Source organism: Eublepharis macularius, chromosome 13 (assembly GCF_028583425.1).
Source record: "Eublepharis macularius isolate TG4126 chromosome 13, MPM_Emac_v1.0, whole genome shotgun sequence".
Classification (NCBI taxonomy): Eukaryota; Metazoa; Chordata; class Lepidosauria; order Squamata; family Eublepharidae; genus Eublepharis; species Eublepharis macularius.
The window spans coordinates 17,082,531-17,100,778 of record NC_072802.1 but is presented as its reverse complement, the minus strand read 5'-3'; the positions used below and the strand labels follow the sequence as shown (position 1 = coordinate 17,100,778).

At 44.0% G+C, this 18,248-nt stretch overlaps 1 protein-coding gene across 2 annotated transcripts in view; it reads right to left on the bottom strand.

The window, feature by feature from the left end:
* Window positions 1-18,248, bottom strand: part of TENM1 (teneurin transmembrane protein 1) — a 468,106-nt gene that overhangs the window by 280,327 nt on the left and 169,531 nt on the right. Inside the window, exons 4-5 of one of the 2 annotated variants that reach the window (XM_054996443.1) lie at window positions 11,151-11,243; window positions 4,441-4,679 (exon numbers count right to left, since the gene is read on the bottom strand). In XM_054996443.1, coding sequence (XP_054852418.1) covers window positions 4,441-4,679; window positions 11,151-11,243 — 332 coding nt within the window. The remainder of the gene's footprint in view (window positions 1-4,440; window positions 4,680-11,150; window positions 11,244-18,248) is intronic. The other variant, XM_054996444.1, reaches the window with a different exon arrangement.

Here is an 18,248-nt window from a genome sequence, read left to right as displayed (position 1 = left end):
TCTTGCTCCACAGGACTCTCAACAGCCTATGCATCTTTTCTAGGCAGCCTCTCATCCAGGCAGCTAACTGGATCAAATGTGCTTAACTTCAGCTTCGCAGGATGGCAGGGTTAAGAAACAAATGCAATTTAGGAATGCCTTGGTTCAAATCTTACCCAGGGCTTTTTTTCAGCTGGAATGCGGTGGAACGGAGTTCCAGAACCTCTTGAAAATAGTTACATGGCTGGTGACCCCGCCCCCTGATCTCCAGACAGAGGGGAGTTTAGATTGGCCTCCATGCCGCTCCAGCAATCTAAACTCCCCTCTGTCTGGAGATCAGGGGGCAGGGCCACCAGCCATGTGACCATTTTCACCGAGGGTGATTTAAACTTTTAAAAACTCCTCCCTTGTTCCAGCAGACCCAAAGTGATGTCATTGGCCCTGGGAGCATGTGTGCACTTTGCATGTCCACATGTGGTACCAGGGGCACCACCTCCTGCCAAGAGTTGCCCCTTGTGCTGGCAACCCACTGAATTCCACCACCTCTTTTCCCAGAACCAACCAGGAAGCCATTGGCAAACTAAACTCTCCTGTCTGAAATATAATAATGATGATGACAACAACAGCAACAACAGATCATGAGAGGGAGGGCAGGAAGGGTTACATCGGTGCTTAGTTCTTGTGGGCTCTTCTTACATGCCCAGGGTAATGCCAATCGCCACTTTGGGATCAGGTAGCAATTTTCTCCAGGCCAGTTCGGCTAGGGTTCCTGACAGTGTTTTGCAATCTTCTGGGCATGGAGCAGGGGTCACTGCGTGTGTGGGGGAAGGGGAAATAGTTGTGAATTCCCTGCATTGTGCAGGGGGTTGGACTAGATGACCCTGGAAGTCCATTCCAACCCTATGATTCTATGAACAACAGTAACTGCGCTTAATATACTGCTCTTCTAGACAGATTAGTGCCCCACTCAGATCAGTGAACTAAGTCAGACTTATTATTATCCCCACAATACCCCTGGGGAGCTGGGGCTGAGAGTTCAGGGCAGTAGTGGAATTCAAACCAGTAGAGTGCTGATTTGCAACCCAACCACTTAACCACTAAAGCACCTCTTACAGTTTTCTTTTACAGAGCTCTTGTAAAAATTACAAATAACATACTGACGTGATGCACCCCAAAGTGCTATCTATTATTATTATAAAAACTAAAGGTTGATTGTATTATTCCATAGTTGAATTGCGTCTCATGCCTTTAACTTGAAGGGTTTGGGGAGAGGGGGCATGGTTCAGAGGTAGAGCTTCGTCTTTGGATGCAGAAGGTATCAGGTTCACCAATTAAAAGGCTATAGTAGCTCTGGGACCCTCCAGAGCCACTGCCACTCCAAGTTGATGATTCTGACCTTGATAGATCAATGCTCTGACTCAGTAAAAAGCAGCTTCATGTGGAACTCAGGACCACACAATGACGTCACTTTGGGTCAGCTCAGCTGGAACAAGGGGAGAGTTTTTTAAAGTTTAAATCGCCCTCGGTGAAAATGGTCACATGGTCAGTGGCCCCGCCCCCAGATCTCCAGAAAGAGGGGAGTTTAGATTGTCCTCCACGCCGCTCGGCGGTGCGGAGGGCAATCTAAACTCCCCTCTGTCTCGAGATCAGGGGGCGGGGCCACCGGCCATGTGACCATTTTCAAGAGGTGCCGGAACTCCGTAACACAGCGTTCCCACTGAAAAAAGGCCCTGCTTATGACCCAATGCAATTAGATGGCTATTCAAACAAATCTTACATAACTATAATGAGATGAAAGATTTATTATTAAAATGGATAATATTCCCTATTTGAAGATGTAAACTTCAGCAAGTACAAATGTAATGCCTACATAAGTCTAAGCAGAACAAAAACAGTATTTGCTTGAAGGGCTCCCCTCTTATCGCTGAACGTTGATGTCAGGGAGAATTTATATATAAATATCTGCTTTGTGCTCTCTTCTTCCCCAAAGGAAATATCAGATCACCTTTAAAAGTTCAGGGTTTGGATGGCGGGGGGGGGGGGGAGCGTATAAGTGGATTCCTTTTTTGATTATTTTTATCTGGAAGAACATTATTTTTGCTGCTTGGTAATTTACTTTGTATTAATGTATTTTAGTCAGTCTGTCAGTCAAAGGCATTGACTGAATGTATTTTATATAATATGGGGTTTCCCCCCCTGTTTTGGTTATATCTTAGATCCTTCAGGAGTTGCATTTTGTACAGATGAATGGACTGAAGTGGGAGGGAAGTTCCATTCTGCCCCTGGAAAATTTAGACTGGATCCATCCCTTTTGATTCTTACATGTTGTTCACACATGCAGGGCAATGATCCCTGAAGTGGTGGAATGGAATACATTCCTTAAAGCAGCAGGTGATGGCTTCAAGCTCTAAATGTCCTTTTGTATTTAAAAAAATCATACAGATAGAAAACTAGTCTGAAAGCGAGAAAGCTTCTATCGTTTCTCTTGGCTTTTTGTACTAGGTTTCTTTTTGCAGGAATTGTTTTAACAGGGGAGCTTGAAGGTGCTTAGTAGGGGAGCACAACTATAGTATACCCCTGGCAGAATTCCACCAAACACACATTTTCGTAGCCTGACCTGGATAGCCCAGGTGAGCCTGATCTCGTCAGATCTCAGAAGCTAAGCAGGATTGGCCTTGGTTAGTAATTGGATGGGAGACCTCCAATGGAGACCAGGTTACAAAGGCAGGCAATGGCAAACCACCTCTGATAGTATCTTGCAATGAAAACCCCGCCAGGGGTCGCCATAAGCTAGCTATGACTTGAGGGCACCACACACACGTACACATTTTCATAGAGCGGTAAGAGAGTAAGGGGGCACCTGCCTCGACAGCTAGACCAGCCAAATCAACCGTGGTGATCAACAGGGTGACAGATGTTGAGGCCAGATCACCCTCACATCCAACACAGGGGAGCATAGTGTGATCTTCCATGATAGTCCTCCTGTATTCTGAAATGGTGCAGTCCCATTCTACCAACACTTTATCACCTCATTCTCCTCCCTTCAGAGCTCCACAAAAGCCACAGCCTACACCTCCCCCCCCCACACCTTTTAATGCTGGCAGGAAAGTGTCAAGAGACCTCAGGAAAACCTTCTTGCAAGTTCAGCATTCCTGCTGCCCCCATGCAACCCCACTTAAGCCCTAGAGTGCAACAACTTGACGGAAGTGAAATATTTCTGGGGTTGCACGTGATTTGTGCTTTTGGGGGCTGTGTGAGAGCATGCGTCGGCATTTGGATAATTACATTTATGCAGGGAGGAGAAAGCAAGTAGCAGCCATGTTGGGCCCAGGCCTTTGCTGGACTATTTTTGCAAAAAAAACCCCACTTCATTTAGTTTAAAGGAAACAGGAAAATAGCCTACAACCTGCTGGCAAAGCAACTTTCACCAAACAGGGCTTCAGAATATAATTTTAGTGCCTGAACACATGTCGTATTACTAGTCCGAATGGTCTGGAAACTGGAAGATTAACAGCAATTAAACCCTGTGGAAGTCTTCTGCGAATGCCTCCATGGACCTTATGAACTGGTCCTCCTGTTAAGAATCACGAACAGCATACGAAGGTGGTGGGCATCCACTACTGATGATGCCCAACATATACTATTGCTTCTGAGCAAGGAAGCTCCATTATAGACCTGTCCTCTGTGAATCTGCTGAACCCTTTTAAAAATCCATCTCAGAGAAGAGCCACAACCACATCTTGAGGTAGTGGTTTCCACAAGTTGTGTGCTTAGAAAATTATTTTGCCTGCCTTTAAGCAACTGCCAGTCAACTTCACCGGATGCCTAGAAGTTTCAGGACAGTCAGAGAAAAGAATGAATCTATTCTCCAAGCCATTTCTAGAGTTACATAACCCCCCACTTTCTATTTATTATTCATTTAGATAGTCATGCCTCACATTTCTCTCCAGTGGTGACCTAGAGTGACCTATTCTCCTCTTCTTTTTTATTATCACAACAATAATCCTGTGAGGTAGATTAGACTGACAGTCCCTGACTGGCCCAAGGTCAACCAACAGGCTTCCATGGCATAATGAGGATTCTACTCTGGGCTTCCCAGACCTTGTCTTACACTTTAACCGCTACACCACACTGGTTCGTAGCCAACTGCTCCCCCCCAACTCAATTCTCTTTCAGACTAGGAAGAAAACTAGGCAATCACTGTACAGGGGAGTGGGGAAGTTAAAGTGTCTACTTTGCACCTTCTCACCCTCATCCTGAAGAGATTTTTTAAAAAAATACCAGAGCCTATTAACTTATTTTCTACAGATTCTGGATCCCCCCAGATTTAAACCAATTCATCAGATCACCATAAAAGCAAATGGACAGAAAGGAAGAGAGAGAGAGAGAGAGAGAGAGAGAGAGAGAGAGAGAGAGAGAGAGAGAGGATTTAGTAGGAAGAAAAGCAAACACAAAGCTTACCAATCACATAGGCCAGCAACAGTGCCAGCGTGACCGTGATCGCTGTGGCGCTCAAGGCAGTGCACTTCCAATTGCAACATCGGTAAGGTTTGTTAAAAGAGAAAGCCGGTCTAGAAAAAGTACTTCTAGGAAGTGGCCTAGGAGGTGGTGAGTAAACAGTATTGGAAGTTAAAGGATAGTTCTGACTGGCTGCACTGAAGATAGCTGAAGAACCCGATCCATGTTTAAATAGGAAGTGCCTATGGGGAAAAAAGATAAGAGAGCCATGTTGTTAAAAAAAAATCAAGATTCACCCACCACACAAGGAAGAAGCAACAAACAAATACTGCAGTTTAACCATCTCCTTTACCTATCTGGAAACGGATGTTCTAGTGCTGGCTGTATTATTAAAAACTATGAAACCCCTCATTTGCTTCCCTTTTGCATTTTTCAACTCCCCCCCCCTTCTCCAGCAATGTAGCCTGACTGTTCCCACAGCTGCTCAATCAGGTCAAATCACACAACTGAAGGTCCCGTCATGGGCTGTGTTGTTTGGCCTTCAGTGCACCTTTCCTGCCATGAAAAACCATATTGGACGTTGACAAGTCTATTTGAGACAATGGAGGACAAATGCAGGTTCCTAACAGTGTGGCGTTCTTCATAACAGAACATTTCAAAAGACAAGAGTTCATAAGGTTCCTAGATATACAGAAAAGAATGGATAGATCATTTGAAAGCCTTAAATAACAACAGTCCAAAGGCTGGCTGTTCCTCTCATGCTACCGTTTTCAAATAATCCATTTTTACAATACGAGAACGAATTTTCATAAAGAATAGATTTCTGGAAAGCTGAGAGGTGCCAAGGAGCACTTATTAAAGCAGGGCTGCCAATGGAACGGCCTAAGCATGCAAACTACTGGGTCAACCCGAGTGCTGCATAAAATTGTGTATCAGCAAATCCTCACACAACATGGTTTCGGCCTGATCCTAAGCTTTTGGGTAGCCAAGAAATGCATTCTTAAGAGTAGCTTTGAACTTGACGCAAGGGCGCATCAAATGCCATCCTAGCCATTTTTTCCCTTGTGCCTCCCTCAAGGCTTGGATGATGTTTAAAGGAACTAAGGAAGTGGGGCAAAGCCTGATCATGCAATTCTTTCCTATGGAATTGGTACATAACATTTCCAAATATACGGTCAGGAGGACCTCTGCCATGAAGCCTGTTTGGTGATCATGGAGCAGTCACGATTTCTCAGCCTAGCCTACCTCACTGGGTTCTTGCAAGGATAAAACTAAGAAGGGAGAACCATGCCTGCTGCCCTGCGCTCTTCGGGGGAAGGATGGAGTAAAACATGTGATAAACACTGTTGGAAGGATTCATAGTGTCACCAGCTCTGTTGGCACTGTTCGCTTGTAATGTCCAAAACGGGTCATGGAACAGAAAGCTGTATAGGCTGTATTTGTATCTACAGCTGTATCAATGTTTTTGACACTTATGCCTGGTGACTTTCATCTCGAAGGGTGGGCTTCTACACCTACAAGAGAACTGTGATACCTCAACCTTTGGACCACATGCCCAAGCATCGACTGAGGCACTGGCTGAAATAAGGCCTTTCAGCTTTGGCTGAGGCAATATACAGTGCGCCATACTGGGCAATTCTGGACAAATCCAAGAATCTAACAGTCCTTTCCCCTTTTTTTGCCTGCTTAGATTTGGAGGCACAACAGATATGTCCAGATCAGTGCTCAAGATTTACCTACATAACATGTATGCTATCTGAATTTTCAGTTTTTAGTTCTTGCCCTGCTATAGTGCCATTAGCATGGCATTCTACAAACACAGTTGCCAGACAAGAAGCAGAGACTGTATCTTCTTATTCTGGTGACCACTGATCTAGAATACGAAGTGGAACAGATGGGAGGAAATTTGCCTCTGACCTGGCACTGGATTTATCAGGCACTGCACAGAAGCGAGGCCCCACTGCTGCCATCAAATACCTCTAAATGCAGTGTGATATTAGAGGTGAGGCAGGCTCTTTCCCCAAGCCTGGAACTAGAGAGGAGAGCGGTAGTCATCCCTAACCCTCCACTGAGCTTTGGAGGCCCTTGAAGAAGGCTGTTTTCTAGTATATCCAAATCTCAGAACCATGTCAGGTTAGACTGGAGCCTATTCCTGGCCCGTGCGGGGGGGGGGGGGGGAGCAGGGGAAAGGCAGGCAAGCCAACCCTAACTGATTACCCCGATTTTACTTTGTCATCCACTAATGTAAGAAAATACAGAATCTCCCATCACTTTATTACCTTGCTGTAGGGTGGGGACGGGACACCTTTGTACACTCAGCGTGTCAAGCATGTCAAGCTGCTGTTGAAAACCAGTGCAGGGCCAGAAAAAGAAGAGGGTGGTAAGTAAATGTAATGAAAAATATGGGACGGATACAGCCAGCTTTTCCACTCAGTTTCCCCTAATCCTGCTCCTTACTACAACTCCTAGATCCCTCAGTAGCACTTGCGGGTGGTCAGAGGCACCACTCTTTCTTCTCTTACCAAGAGAAAAGCTGGCTGGCTCTAACCCTATATATTTTTGTGTGTATGTGTTCAGGGCCGGGGTTTCTGGTGCCTGAGGTAAGATACCTACTTGCGCCCCTCGCCCTGTGCACGCACGCTTCGCGCACATGTGTTCCGGCCCTGCACGATGACGTCAGTCGTGATGTCATCACGCAGGAGCGTCTCCCTCACCTGAGGCGGGCAGCAGTGGCAAAGGGGCAGGGAGGCGGCTCGCTTCCCCACTCACTGCAGCGCTGCCTGGGTGCCTGGCTCGCCGAGAGCCAAGCCGAGGCAGGCGGCAGTGGCAAAGGGGAGGAGAGGTGACCGGGGACACGGCCCGCTTCTGGGTTGGGGGGGGGGTCGTCAGGGGCTGGCGTGGCACTTCCTTCAGAGTTCAGCGCTCGAGGCAGCTACCGGCATCTGCTCCATGGACACCCCGGGCCTGTATGTGTTATGGGATAAATAGCACACTTGTATACAAACTCACTTAAGCAAGCATTAAAACAAAGCATTAAAACATGTTGGGTGTCTCCTGGGGCTAGAAAAATGAGTAAGTCAGCTGTTTGATTATTTTTGGTAGCATATTAACATGGGGAATTTTCATAAAAGCTTTCAAAGGTCCAGAGCTTAAGGCATAATTTGTGTGTGTGTGTGTGTGTCCTGATTCAAGCCACATTTTGCTTGTCCTGATTCACAAGACAATTAATAAAGTATCTTGGCTGATTTACTGGTTTAAAACAAAACAGCGAATTGACTAACTAGTCAGTGGGCAGCCCTAATGAACCGGCAAAGATTGAATGCTACAGACTCTCTCAGTGACAGGATGTCCTAGACAAAGAGGAATATAATACTCCTGTAGACATGTCCAAGCGACATGTTGGCGCTTGATGTATTCCAGCTATCCTTCATGTCCTCCCAAATCCGACACATGCTATTGCTGTGACTGTGTTAATTAAGATAAGGTTCTGTGAGACTATTTTAATGGCAGCCATTCAGTGTGTGTATTTTTTTCAAAAGAGTTTATACTGCTTCAAAATACTTTATCCACATTCTCCACAGCTATGTACACATTTCTGGAATCCATCTGTTCCCTTTTCACAATGAAAAATAAAGCCAAACAGCTGAATGCCTGACTGCAGGGGAGGGACCGAGGTTCAGTTACAGAACCTATGCTTTGCATGCAGAGGGCCCCAGAGTCTCTCTATATGAGACATCTTACATAGCTATGCTCAAGTGTAGGGAGATGCAATGTTAGCCTGCAAGGCGCTGTCAATTTCACCTCTCTACAGGAGGGTAATTTAAAAAGACTGAGCTGGCGTAGATCTCTTCAGAGAGTCTGTTAATTTCATCTTTGCCTCCCTGAAGGGGAGGTGAAATTGACAGAGCCTTCAGGGAGGCAAAGATGAAATTAACAAACCCTCTGAGGAGCGATCTCTGCTGGCTTTGTCTTTTTAAACTATGTTTCCTGGTTAACATTGTGTCTCCCTACACTTGAGTGTCCCCGTGAAAGATCTTGTGTAGAGAGAGAGACAGTCCTTGGCATCTCAGGTCACCCTGTGTTGGGAAAGACATTTCTTTGCCCAAGATCTTGGAGAGCCGCATAGTGCTACTTTTGAAGTCAATCCAATCTTAAAATTTCCTTGATGAAATCACTGGGGCTTAAATGTGCTTAATTTTGACTGTTTTACTTCTTTCATTCAGGTACTCTGGTATGGCTCATTCTTAGCATATCTGGATGCTAGCTGGAAGCAGCACTGTATTCTCAAGTCTCAAACATGTTTATTTTGGAAGTACATCCCACAGATCAATTTCTAGTGGGACTGACTTGCACAAAAACATGTTTTGGGTAAACTCAATAGTAGGTTTATATTTGGCACTGCCCTTGTGTATCTTTGCTTTGAAGTATCAGGGATGTGCCACAGGGGCTTGCAGGCTTCCTCCTTCCCCTCTCTTCATGCATTTCAATTTTCTTCCTCGGTAGATTGAGCAAACTATATTTTGCTAAGATGTCCAAATGCACAAACAGTTTGTCTTCAAATTTAGGGATTTAAACTGACTTCAATCTATGTTCTCAGTACCTGGTTACACATTCAAACTAGAGGCTGCCAATGAAGGGATGACATGCACAGACCTGTGGCATCTTAAACATTCTCAAACCACTGGTTTGGGGGATATGATATTTGAACTGACCCTTGGATGCAGACCTCTAGGCAAGATGTGCCCGGGAAACTGGAGCTTTTCTTTTAACACATAGGAAGAGGGGGAAAGATTTAAGGTGTTCATGACTTTGTGTTTCGCTAATAGCCATGCATTTGTGAAATGATTCCCAGAGCAGAGGTCTAGATTTAGTGCTTCGCTTACAGGCAGGTCATTAGCCTAGGCAGAATGCAAAATTCTAGGACAGAATTTGAAAGTTTGGGGTTTTCTTTCTAGCTAAATAGGTTATTGGTTTAGTAATATTAATACAGAATTAGTATTAAAGACTCTTCTTGACTGCAAAACCAGACCAATAAAACTACAGAAGTGACCATAGGTACCTCATCTAACAGTGCAATCCTAACTAGAGTTACTCCAGTCTAAGCTCATTGATGTCAGTGGGCTTAGACTGGAGTAACTATGGTTAGGACTGCATTTTAAAGCTTCAATCATTATTTTTAGGAGGTGTTACTAATATTTACATAGAATAAGTAACTAAGATTATATCAAGGATCTGATTCCAATATATTCTTCCCTCTTTTGATCTTAATATTCTTCAATATATTCGGTGTTCAAATTTTACGCCTTTATATCAAGACATTAATAAGAATATGAGCCCCTTTTCTAGATCAGACCAAGGATCCCTCCATCCTGCGTATACTGCACTCTGCCAGAAACTTTTGGGAACCTTTGACACAAAGGCAATGAATCCCTCCTATGGCTGGTCCCCAGCAATTAGCACTGAGTAGCCTACTGCTTCCCCATGTGGAGGTTTTGCTTCACTATCATGGCTAACAGCCACTGACTGATCTATCCTCCAGTAATTCTGCCCAATCCCCTTTTAAAGAAATCAATGGGTAAAAACAGTTATGACAAAGGTAATATATCTGTGACAGTCTGTAAAATGCATAGATTTACAGCCCTGAGCCACACAGCCAACTAAACATTACATTTTTCATGAGTTCGATACGGACCCAACTCGTTTCGGCTGCAGCAGCATAGCAGCTGTGAGGAGCGGCTTCTAAAGAAAAAGGAGAGCCCGAATGGCCTCGGAATGCCACTGCAAGAAGAGGAACAGCTCCTGCACCTTCCCCCTCAAGCCTTTTTCTTGTGTGAAAACAGCCTGGGGAGAGTTAATTCCCCATTCTTTTGCTGTTCCACATGGTGTATTTGTGCATGTGTAGCAACAAAAATGGGGAAATAATTCCCGTGCACTGTTTTTGCAAAGGAAAATAGCTTGGGGGGGGGGAGGAAGGATCCTTCTCCCCCTCGTGGTGGCATTCCGAGCCTCTTTGGGCTTTCCTTTTTTTTTTTAAGGAGCCATTCCCTGCAGCTGATATGTGGCTGTAAAGAACACGAGTTGGCTCTGTGATGAACTCAAAGGTAATGCCTAGTTTCTCTCCACATGGGGATGGGAGCATTTACGCCTTCAGCTGCTCCTCAGTTTTGCTAATCAAATCAGATTCCCCACACTGTAATTAATCTTTGAAAGGAAAAACAGAAACATGACCTGTAAAACTATGTCTCTTCCCCCTTATCATGCTAATAAAAGCATGGAGAACCTGGCTTCGCTTGGCAAAATGGATCACAGAACATTAAATCTCCCCTTCCTATGCAGCCGTGACCCCCAACTGCAGCTGCGCACACATGCAAGTTATTTTTTACAGACCAATAAAAATGACGCATCCTTGTCATGCCCTGTTTTGGCCACCGCCTGCTGCAACCACCTCTCACAGCCATAAACGAATGAAGCACTGTGCACAGGAGTACTTTCTTAGGTCTGTCCTGAATTACCTGTCCACAAACTTCATTGGGTGCCTCTTAGTTTGAGTACTATGGAGGAGGGAAAAAGAAGTCCCTCTACCCACTTTCTCCATGTCATGCACAACTGTAGAAACCCCTGTCGTGCCCCCACATCCCCACCCTTTATTCTCAACCCCCCCCCCAGACTAATAATGCTGTTGAGGGAAGGCTTTGTCAAAAAGAGGGTCTTACATTTCGCTTGGCACGAGGGAAGATACATGGTCCTCCTGATTTCTGGTGGAAGGCAATTCCACAGCCAAGGGCCAGCAAATCCCCCATTGACTTCTGTGGGAGCAGGATCGGGACCACAATGGGGAACAAGCAAAAACGTTATAATAATTTTTAGGGGGGGTCTTTCCTTCCCGATCACATTAAAAAACGCTTCAACAATTTCTGGATACAAACGGCAAAACTGTTTAATTCCCTGTTTTCCTTTTAAACAAGCCATCTATTGGATTTTTGAACATTAGCACAAACGGTCGGCAATACTAACTGTTGTGTTCAAAAAGACCAGAGTAAAAAGGCAACAAAATGCTAAGCTGGAATCTATTATTAAAGCTATTACCATTTGCAATCAATCGCTGGCAATAATTACAGAAGGGTTTTAAAATGGAGGCTCGCAGCTGAGCACTAACAGCTCCACACAGGAAAGAGAATTGAACTACAATGGCCTGTGAAGGCACAAAGATCTGGAATTAATTTGCTCTATGTGTAGTAAAACAGAGTGTCCCACATGCTGCTAAAACATAGCGGATACATATTATTTTTAGAAAAATCTAAGTTAATGATTTGATGTCTCCCAGCAAAGTAATGACAAGTGAAGGTTTGCAGAAGTGCACTTATGGTATAGCATAGGCACCTCATCGCCAGGAGAATATAGCCTCTTCTTAAGACGCAGTTGATATCATGTGTGTATCTTGATGGTGACTGTTTCCTGTATATCTTGTAAACTAGATTCATGTGTGTGGTATCTGTGTGCTTACACTAAGGTTGCCAGCTGTAACTAGAACATCTCTGGAAGAAGTTAGGGGGCAGGAAATATCTCAGTGGTGTTGCACCAATGCCCAGTGTCATTTCTGGTGCAAAACTGGAAGTGACATCATTGCATTGGGGCAACACTCTAGGATTTGTCCAAAAACATGAGTTGTGGGTGAATCCTAGAACATCATCCCAACATGATGATGTCTCTTCCAGCTTTGTGTGATGCTACATGTTGGCAAGCCCAGGTAAGTCTGATCTTGTCAGATCTCAGAAGCTAAGCAGGGTGGGCCTTAGTTAGTAATTAGATGGGAGACCTCCAATGAAGACCAGGGTTGCAGAGGCAGGCAATGGCAAACCACCTCTGTTAGTCTCTTGCCGTGAAAACCCCACCAGAGGTTGCCATAAGTCAACTCTGACTTGAGGACACTCTCCACCACACATGTTGGCTCAACACCAAAGGGCTCCTCTCATTTTTCTCCTGCCAGGCTTTCAAACAGCAACAGGGAATGGGAGGCTGAGGACTAAAGGGCCGTTTTCATACTGCTTACCAACCACAGAACATCGTGCCAAGCTCCCGGAATGACAGCATCTTCCTGGCGTGATTTCATGTGAGCAGTTCTCATATGAAATTGAGCCAGGAAGACTCTGTCGTTCCAGGAGCTTGGCGCGATGTTCCATGGCCAGTAAGCAGTTTGAAAATGGCCAAGATCTGTATATAGCGGAAGATCTGCCCACCTCCCAGCCTACAATTAAAGGGAATATTCAAACACCGCTACTAATTTGATTTACAGAAATGTTTCATGAATGAGTAGTTTATGAGCACTGCAGCCAGCTTTGCTTGAACATCTGCACCACAATCCTGCCACATACAAAGGTGCAATGTACGCACATGGAAGCATCTCAGTGGAGACCAAGAGAGCCCTGTTCATCTACTCCCCTCCCCTTACATGCAAGGTGCAAGCCATTCCCCAAGGCAGTCTGGAGAATGGGAGGTCTGTAAGCACCTCCTATATTCAGTCCTCCCCTCTACACACCGTGGAACAAATTGCATACAACGAGAACAAGGGGGAAATTTGCAACGGGAGGGGGCTGAAGATTTCCCTTCCCTATCAATCCATTTATAATTTTACCATCTTCTATGCAATGCTCGCATATATAGTTCTGAATTATAATTTTCAGCATTCTGCATAACAAAAAAAATCCATTTTACCCTAAATAGATTTGCGTGGCATCTCTCCTATGAAATAAAACTTAGATATAGTGTGTGTTTACATCAAAAGAAATGCTTCCTTTTATTGTGTGCCAACAAAATCATTTTAAAACAGCTTCTCTGACTCATTTGAATCCCCTCCTCTTTCTCCTCTTCTAAAGTTGCTCCGCTCCAGGATTCTTAACACACAGGAACTGTGTGCAGTTTTAAGAGACCAAAAGACAACTCCGTTGTGAGTTATAAAACCAGTTAATAAAGATATTAAGCATCATCCGTCTATTATAACATTCTTTTGGGATTAGCTGATGTAATAGCCTCACATCCGGAACAATAAAACCCAGGAAGCCAGACAACATCAGTGTAAAATTGATTACAATACCAACTGTAATCCACTATCACTTGCTTTTACTGCATTATCTTATGCTTTGTAACAGACCTTCTATGTTGGTTATAGTTAGAGATGTGGACGAACCAAAATACAAACCAATGCTCATCACGAGCCGGGCTGTTTTTCGGTTTGCGAACTGGCGGTTCATTGGAGAGCATTTCTGACAACCCGTGAAAAACTGCTCTGATTTTTAGCCCAGTTCGTTTGGTTTGTTTTTTGGTTTGCCACTGCAGACAGCCTGGTGCCAATCAATCAGTTTCTTAGGCAACCAGGAATAGCAATGAACGGCCATTTTGCCGGTTTGTGCCCATCTCTAGTTATAGTATACTTTACCTTAGGCAGTTTGTGCCTTGCATTGTTCTCTACCTTCTGTAATCCTACCCCAATGGCATTGATCATTGGTTATTTTATGTTATCTGTACTGTTTTATATCCTGTAATCTGGGTTTGAGTTTCGGTGAAAAAAGATGGGACTATAAACAAAGTATATAAAATTAAAATAATTTTTAAAAACATGTTCACAGCGTATAAATGTTTCTAATATATATAATATTAGCTGTCCAACAATGAGTTTAAAAGGGAACAACATTTTGGGTTTGCATCCAGCACACACACACACACCCTGCCCCAATTTTGGTTTCCCCCTTATTTCCCAAAGAAAAATTGCTTTGGGACACATGAAAAATGCACAATTTTGTGTTCCTGCTGGATGAACTATGAAATATTCAAGACAAAGAAAGGGAATTGTATGATGTTGTGTTTAACTGAGATAGCTGACAAAATATTTATCTATATGTTTCAGGTTAAAAAAATATTTATTATTTTAAATGACAAGACTTATTTACAGCTTCTCCTTCATACTATTCCATTTGGAATATTTCCATATTTTTGCTGTTTGGCAAAAAGCGAAGAAATAGTCATGGCGGGACTGTCAAACTGAATTGCTAAGCTTTGGTATTCCTTTTTTTTTTAAATTGCATCTCCACAGAGGTTAGAGTTATTGTTTAATTAAACAGAAAATGGCATGTCCAGGAGGCATGTCAGATATCAAGCAGAAAAGCTTTGAAATTTGAAACAGCATGACTTTTTTTTCTTTCAAGATATTAAAGACGTTAAACTCAGAAGTAATGACTCATTAACTAAGCATTGTCTCTATCTGATAATTGTCTTCATAGCTACCGTTTCAGGAAAGCGTTATTGGTGATCTTTTCTGTGTAGACTGTTATGGGCTCAGAAAGGTACACTCTGGTTAGGTTTGTGCGATTAGAGTCCCCCTTCCACTCCAGACACTAATCGAAGTATCTGGAGTCAAAGTGCGCATGATAAGGGAAATCCGTGATCAAGATCTCCCACAAGTCTTTCGTAAAAGGAGCCATGGGTGGGAAGGGGGAATTTTGGTCAGGGCTTGCGTATGGGGAGGGGCCATCCTTTCCTCATCTCCAATCACAATCCACACTGCCTGGGGTCCTATCTTCTCAGATGAAGAAAACATAGGAGTAGCCAAGAGGCAACTCCATTGGGACAAACAGCAGTTCTAGTCTGTATGTGAATTGTAAAACCGGGGGCGGGGGGGGGGGAAGAAGAGATTAATTGAGCTCTTCCCTTATGACCCAGCAACAAATATCCAATGTCTTTTACTGTTGTGAAAAACCCATGAGATCTCTGATCAGGATCTTCCATGTCACGAGGATACACAGAAATACATAGCAGCTAAAGATACCAGGCTGGGAACCCATCTGCCTCATCTAATTTTAGTGTTGGCATTAAAGGCAGTGAATCACCTCAGAAGTTACTCTTGCTCAGCAGGTTCTCTTGCTTGGCCTGGGTTGTTATAACAGCTCTCAGGCTTTCCATTTTCCCCAGGTGGTGGTATTAGACATACCACCTTAACTCTAGTAGGGAATGGGCTGTCGACGCGCATGTGCTAAAATCCCTTGGTGAGGCTAGTCTCTAGTCCTATTTCAATGTGATGCTGGTATGCAAGAAGAACCTACCCAAACTGGGCCACTATGCATATTAGCTTCCTATGTAAGCAACTTCAGCACACATGCACAAAAGCCATCTATGAAAAAGCGGTATGCTAATATTGCAAGCACAAAGGCTGGGAGTCAAATTTAAGTAAGAAGTCAAGTGTGTCCAAAGTTGAACAAATAAATTACATTTAAATAGAGTCTCATATTGATCATGAGGAATACTGACAATCCTGCACTCTGGACAAAACTTTATTGCATTTTTTAAAAAATTAAAAATGTTTGCAGCATATCTCCTCCTGCCTCTTGTCCCATTGCACCCTTTACTTTCTCATATTAATCTTCTTCTCTTTTAATCCCCCTATTATTTGCCTTGATTTAGCTCTAAATGACTCTACTGAGCCCATGAAAAATTCTCCTGATTGCTAATACCATAGATGCTTAAAGGCTGTTGATGTGCAACAGTGCAATCCGATGCAGAGTTACCCTAGTTTACGCCCATTGAAATGTATGGGTTTAGGACTGGAGGAACATTGCACAGGATTGCATTGTAACTCAAAAAGATTGGTCTTGAGTATGTGACCCTTGCTGCACCACAACAGACTGTGCATTCCTGTAACAGATACATAGGATTTTTTCACATGTTGGGAGTGGATTATCTATGGATTGTCTACTTTGGAGAAGCTGGAGGCTTCATGTTGTTTAATTAGGATGAGAAGTACTTTCATGGGCATCAGCACAGATTACCCATATGATTGAAGTCAGTATCCATGCATGGACTGGGTACTGAGTTTATGCCAAGGAAAAGACAGTTCAAGTTGACCACAGAGATTCTCAGGAGCTGGCCTCCTGTGCTCTTACATGTGGAACACTCAGTGTTCCACATGTAAGACAGTGCAGTGTAGAGATTAGAGTGCCAGGCCAAGGTGTGGGAGATCCAGGTTCACATTCCCCTCTGAAATTGAAACTAGAGATGGGTACAAACAGCAATATGAACTAAAAAAGCCACGAACAGCCAATCAGCCGTTTGTGAACAAGCTGTTCGTGAGGCCCCATTCTAAACGAACAGGTGGTCGTTGCAAGCCTCGTTTGTCAAGCCAGACAATCTGGCAGCTGCAATCAATTCCCTTGGCAACCGGAGGCAGGGACTGCCTGAACTCTGTCTGAACTCCTGCTGTTGCCCTGGAAACCCCAATCTAAGCCCAATTTAGCTTGATAGGCAGGTCTTCCTTCCAAGTGTGGAGCTGCAAATTTGTTACAACAAGGGAGCAAGGAGCAGGGGGAGGGGGGCTCCCAGCTCTGGTTAGTTTTCAGACAGTGGAGAGGGAGAGAGTTGTTGTTGGCATTTTGAGAGAGAGACAGGGAGAGTGCATTGGAGCTTGAATTTTCTTTGTGTGTGGTGGGATAGGGATCTACCTCTTCAAGTTCCAGAGCTGCTGCCAGGCTCTGGGCCAAGCTATTATTTATTACTGGTACCTTTCCTGCTGCCTGCTCAGATGAGGTTTCTGAGAGTGGTGCAGTAGGGATCTACCCCTTCAGGTTCCAGAGCTGCTGCCAGGCTCTGGGCGAAGCTATTATTTATTATTGGTACATTTCCTGCTGCCTGCTCAGGTAGGGTTTCTGTGAGTGGTGTGGTAGGGATCTTGATGGCTGGAGGAGAGCTTGCTGGCCCCCACGAACAATGAACATGTTCGTGAACAGGTCATGTTAGTTGTCCGTGGATGGCAATGAACAACAAACACCATGTTCGGGGGGGTTTTCTGTTCCTGCCCATGTCTAATTGAAACTAGCTGAGTAACCTTAGGAGTCAGGACTCCCAGCCTAAAATACCTTGCAGAGCTGTAGTGAGGATAAAAATAGAGGAGATGAAAATGAAGTAAACTGCTTTGGCTCCGTATTGGGGAGGAAAGGTGGCATATAAATGATGTAAATAAATAAATAGCAAAGTCTCTAACACCTCTGAATACCAAGCCATGGGGGAGGGTGGAGGACAGACACACACAAGAGCTTCATTCAGAAGTCACTTTCAACTTACAATACACTGGAATGTGTGAACACTGGCTCCTTGCCTCTTTCCTCACTCTTCTTATGTAGAGAATCCCAGTGAGAGATTAACACCATTTACTCACGGCACATGAATGCAGACATGAAGGTTAATTGAACTTACTTTTTCCCCTCCACAAACAGTGTTTCAATGTGGGGTTAAATATCCCAGTTTGTGTGTGTGTGTGCAGGAAACTAACTCTAGTAAGCCACATATTTGCATTTTTATGTCACAGGAAGGAAGGGGGAGGGGAGCGAGCAGCAAAGCATGGTAACTAGTTAGGTTTGTGCACAGCCCAGCTTAAACACTGGTTAAAAGCAATGTCTGAATGCAGTCAAGAGAAACAGTTGATGTTGCCTTTGGCTGACAAGATCTGAGAAAATCAGCCAAGCTTGACATTTAAAAATTGCCTGCTCTCCAAAAACACACAGCTAAAGAAGCCAAGCCAAAAAAAGCCCCCACAAAAACAATGACGATTATTTGAAAACATTCCACAAAATTATAACACTGAGTCATCAGAATTAATTACAAAGAAACCCAGACACACAGACACACAACGTATACCCTGAACATACAAGAAAACCTACCATCCCTTGCACAAACAAAAAACCTACCATACCCTAGACTTATATAATTTCTAACCAACTTCAGCATTAAAAGTGACACTCAACAATAAGCAAAAGCAAGTCTCGCAACAT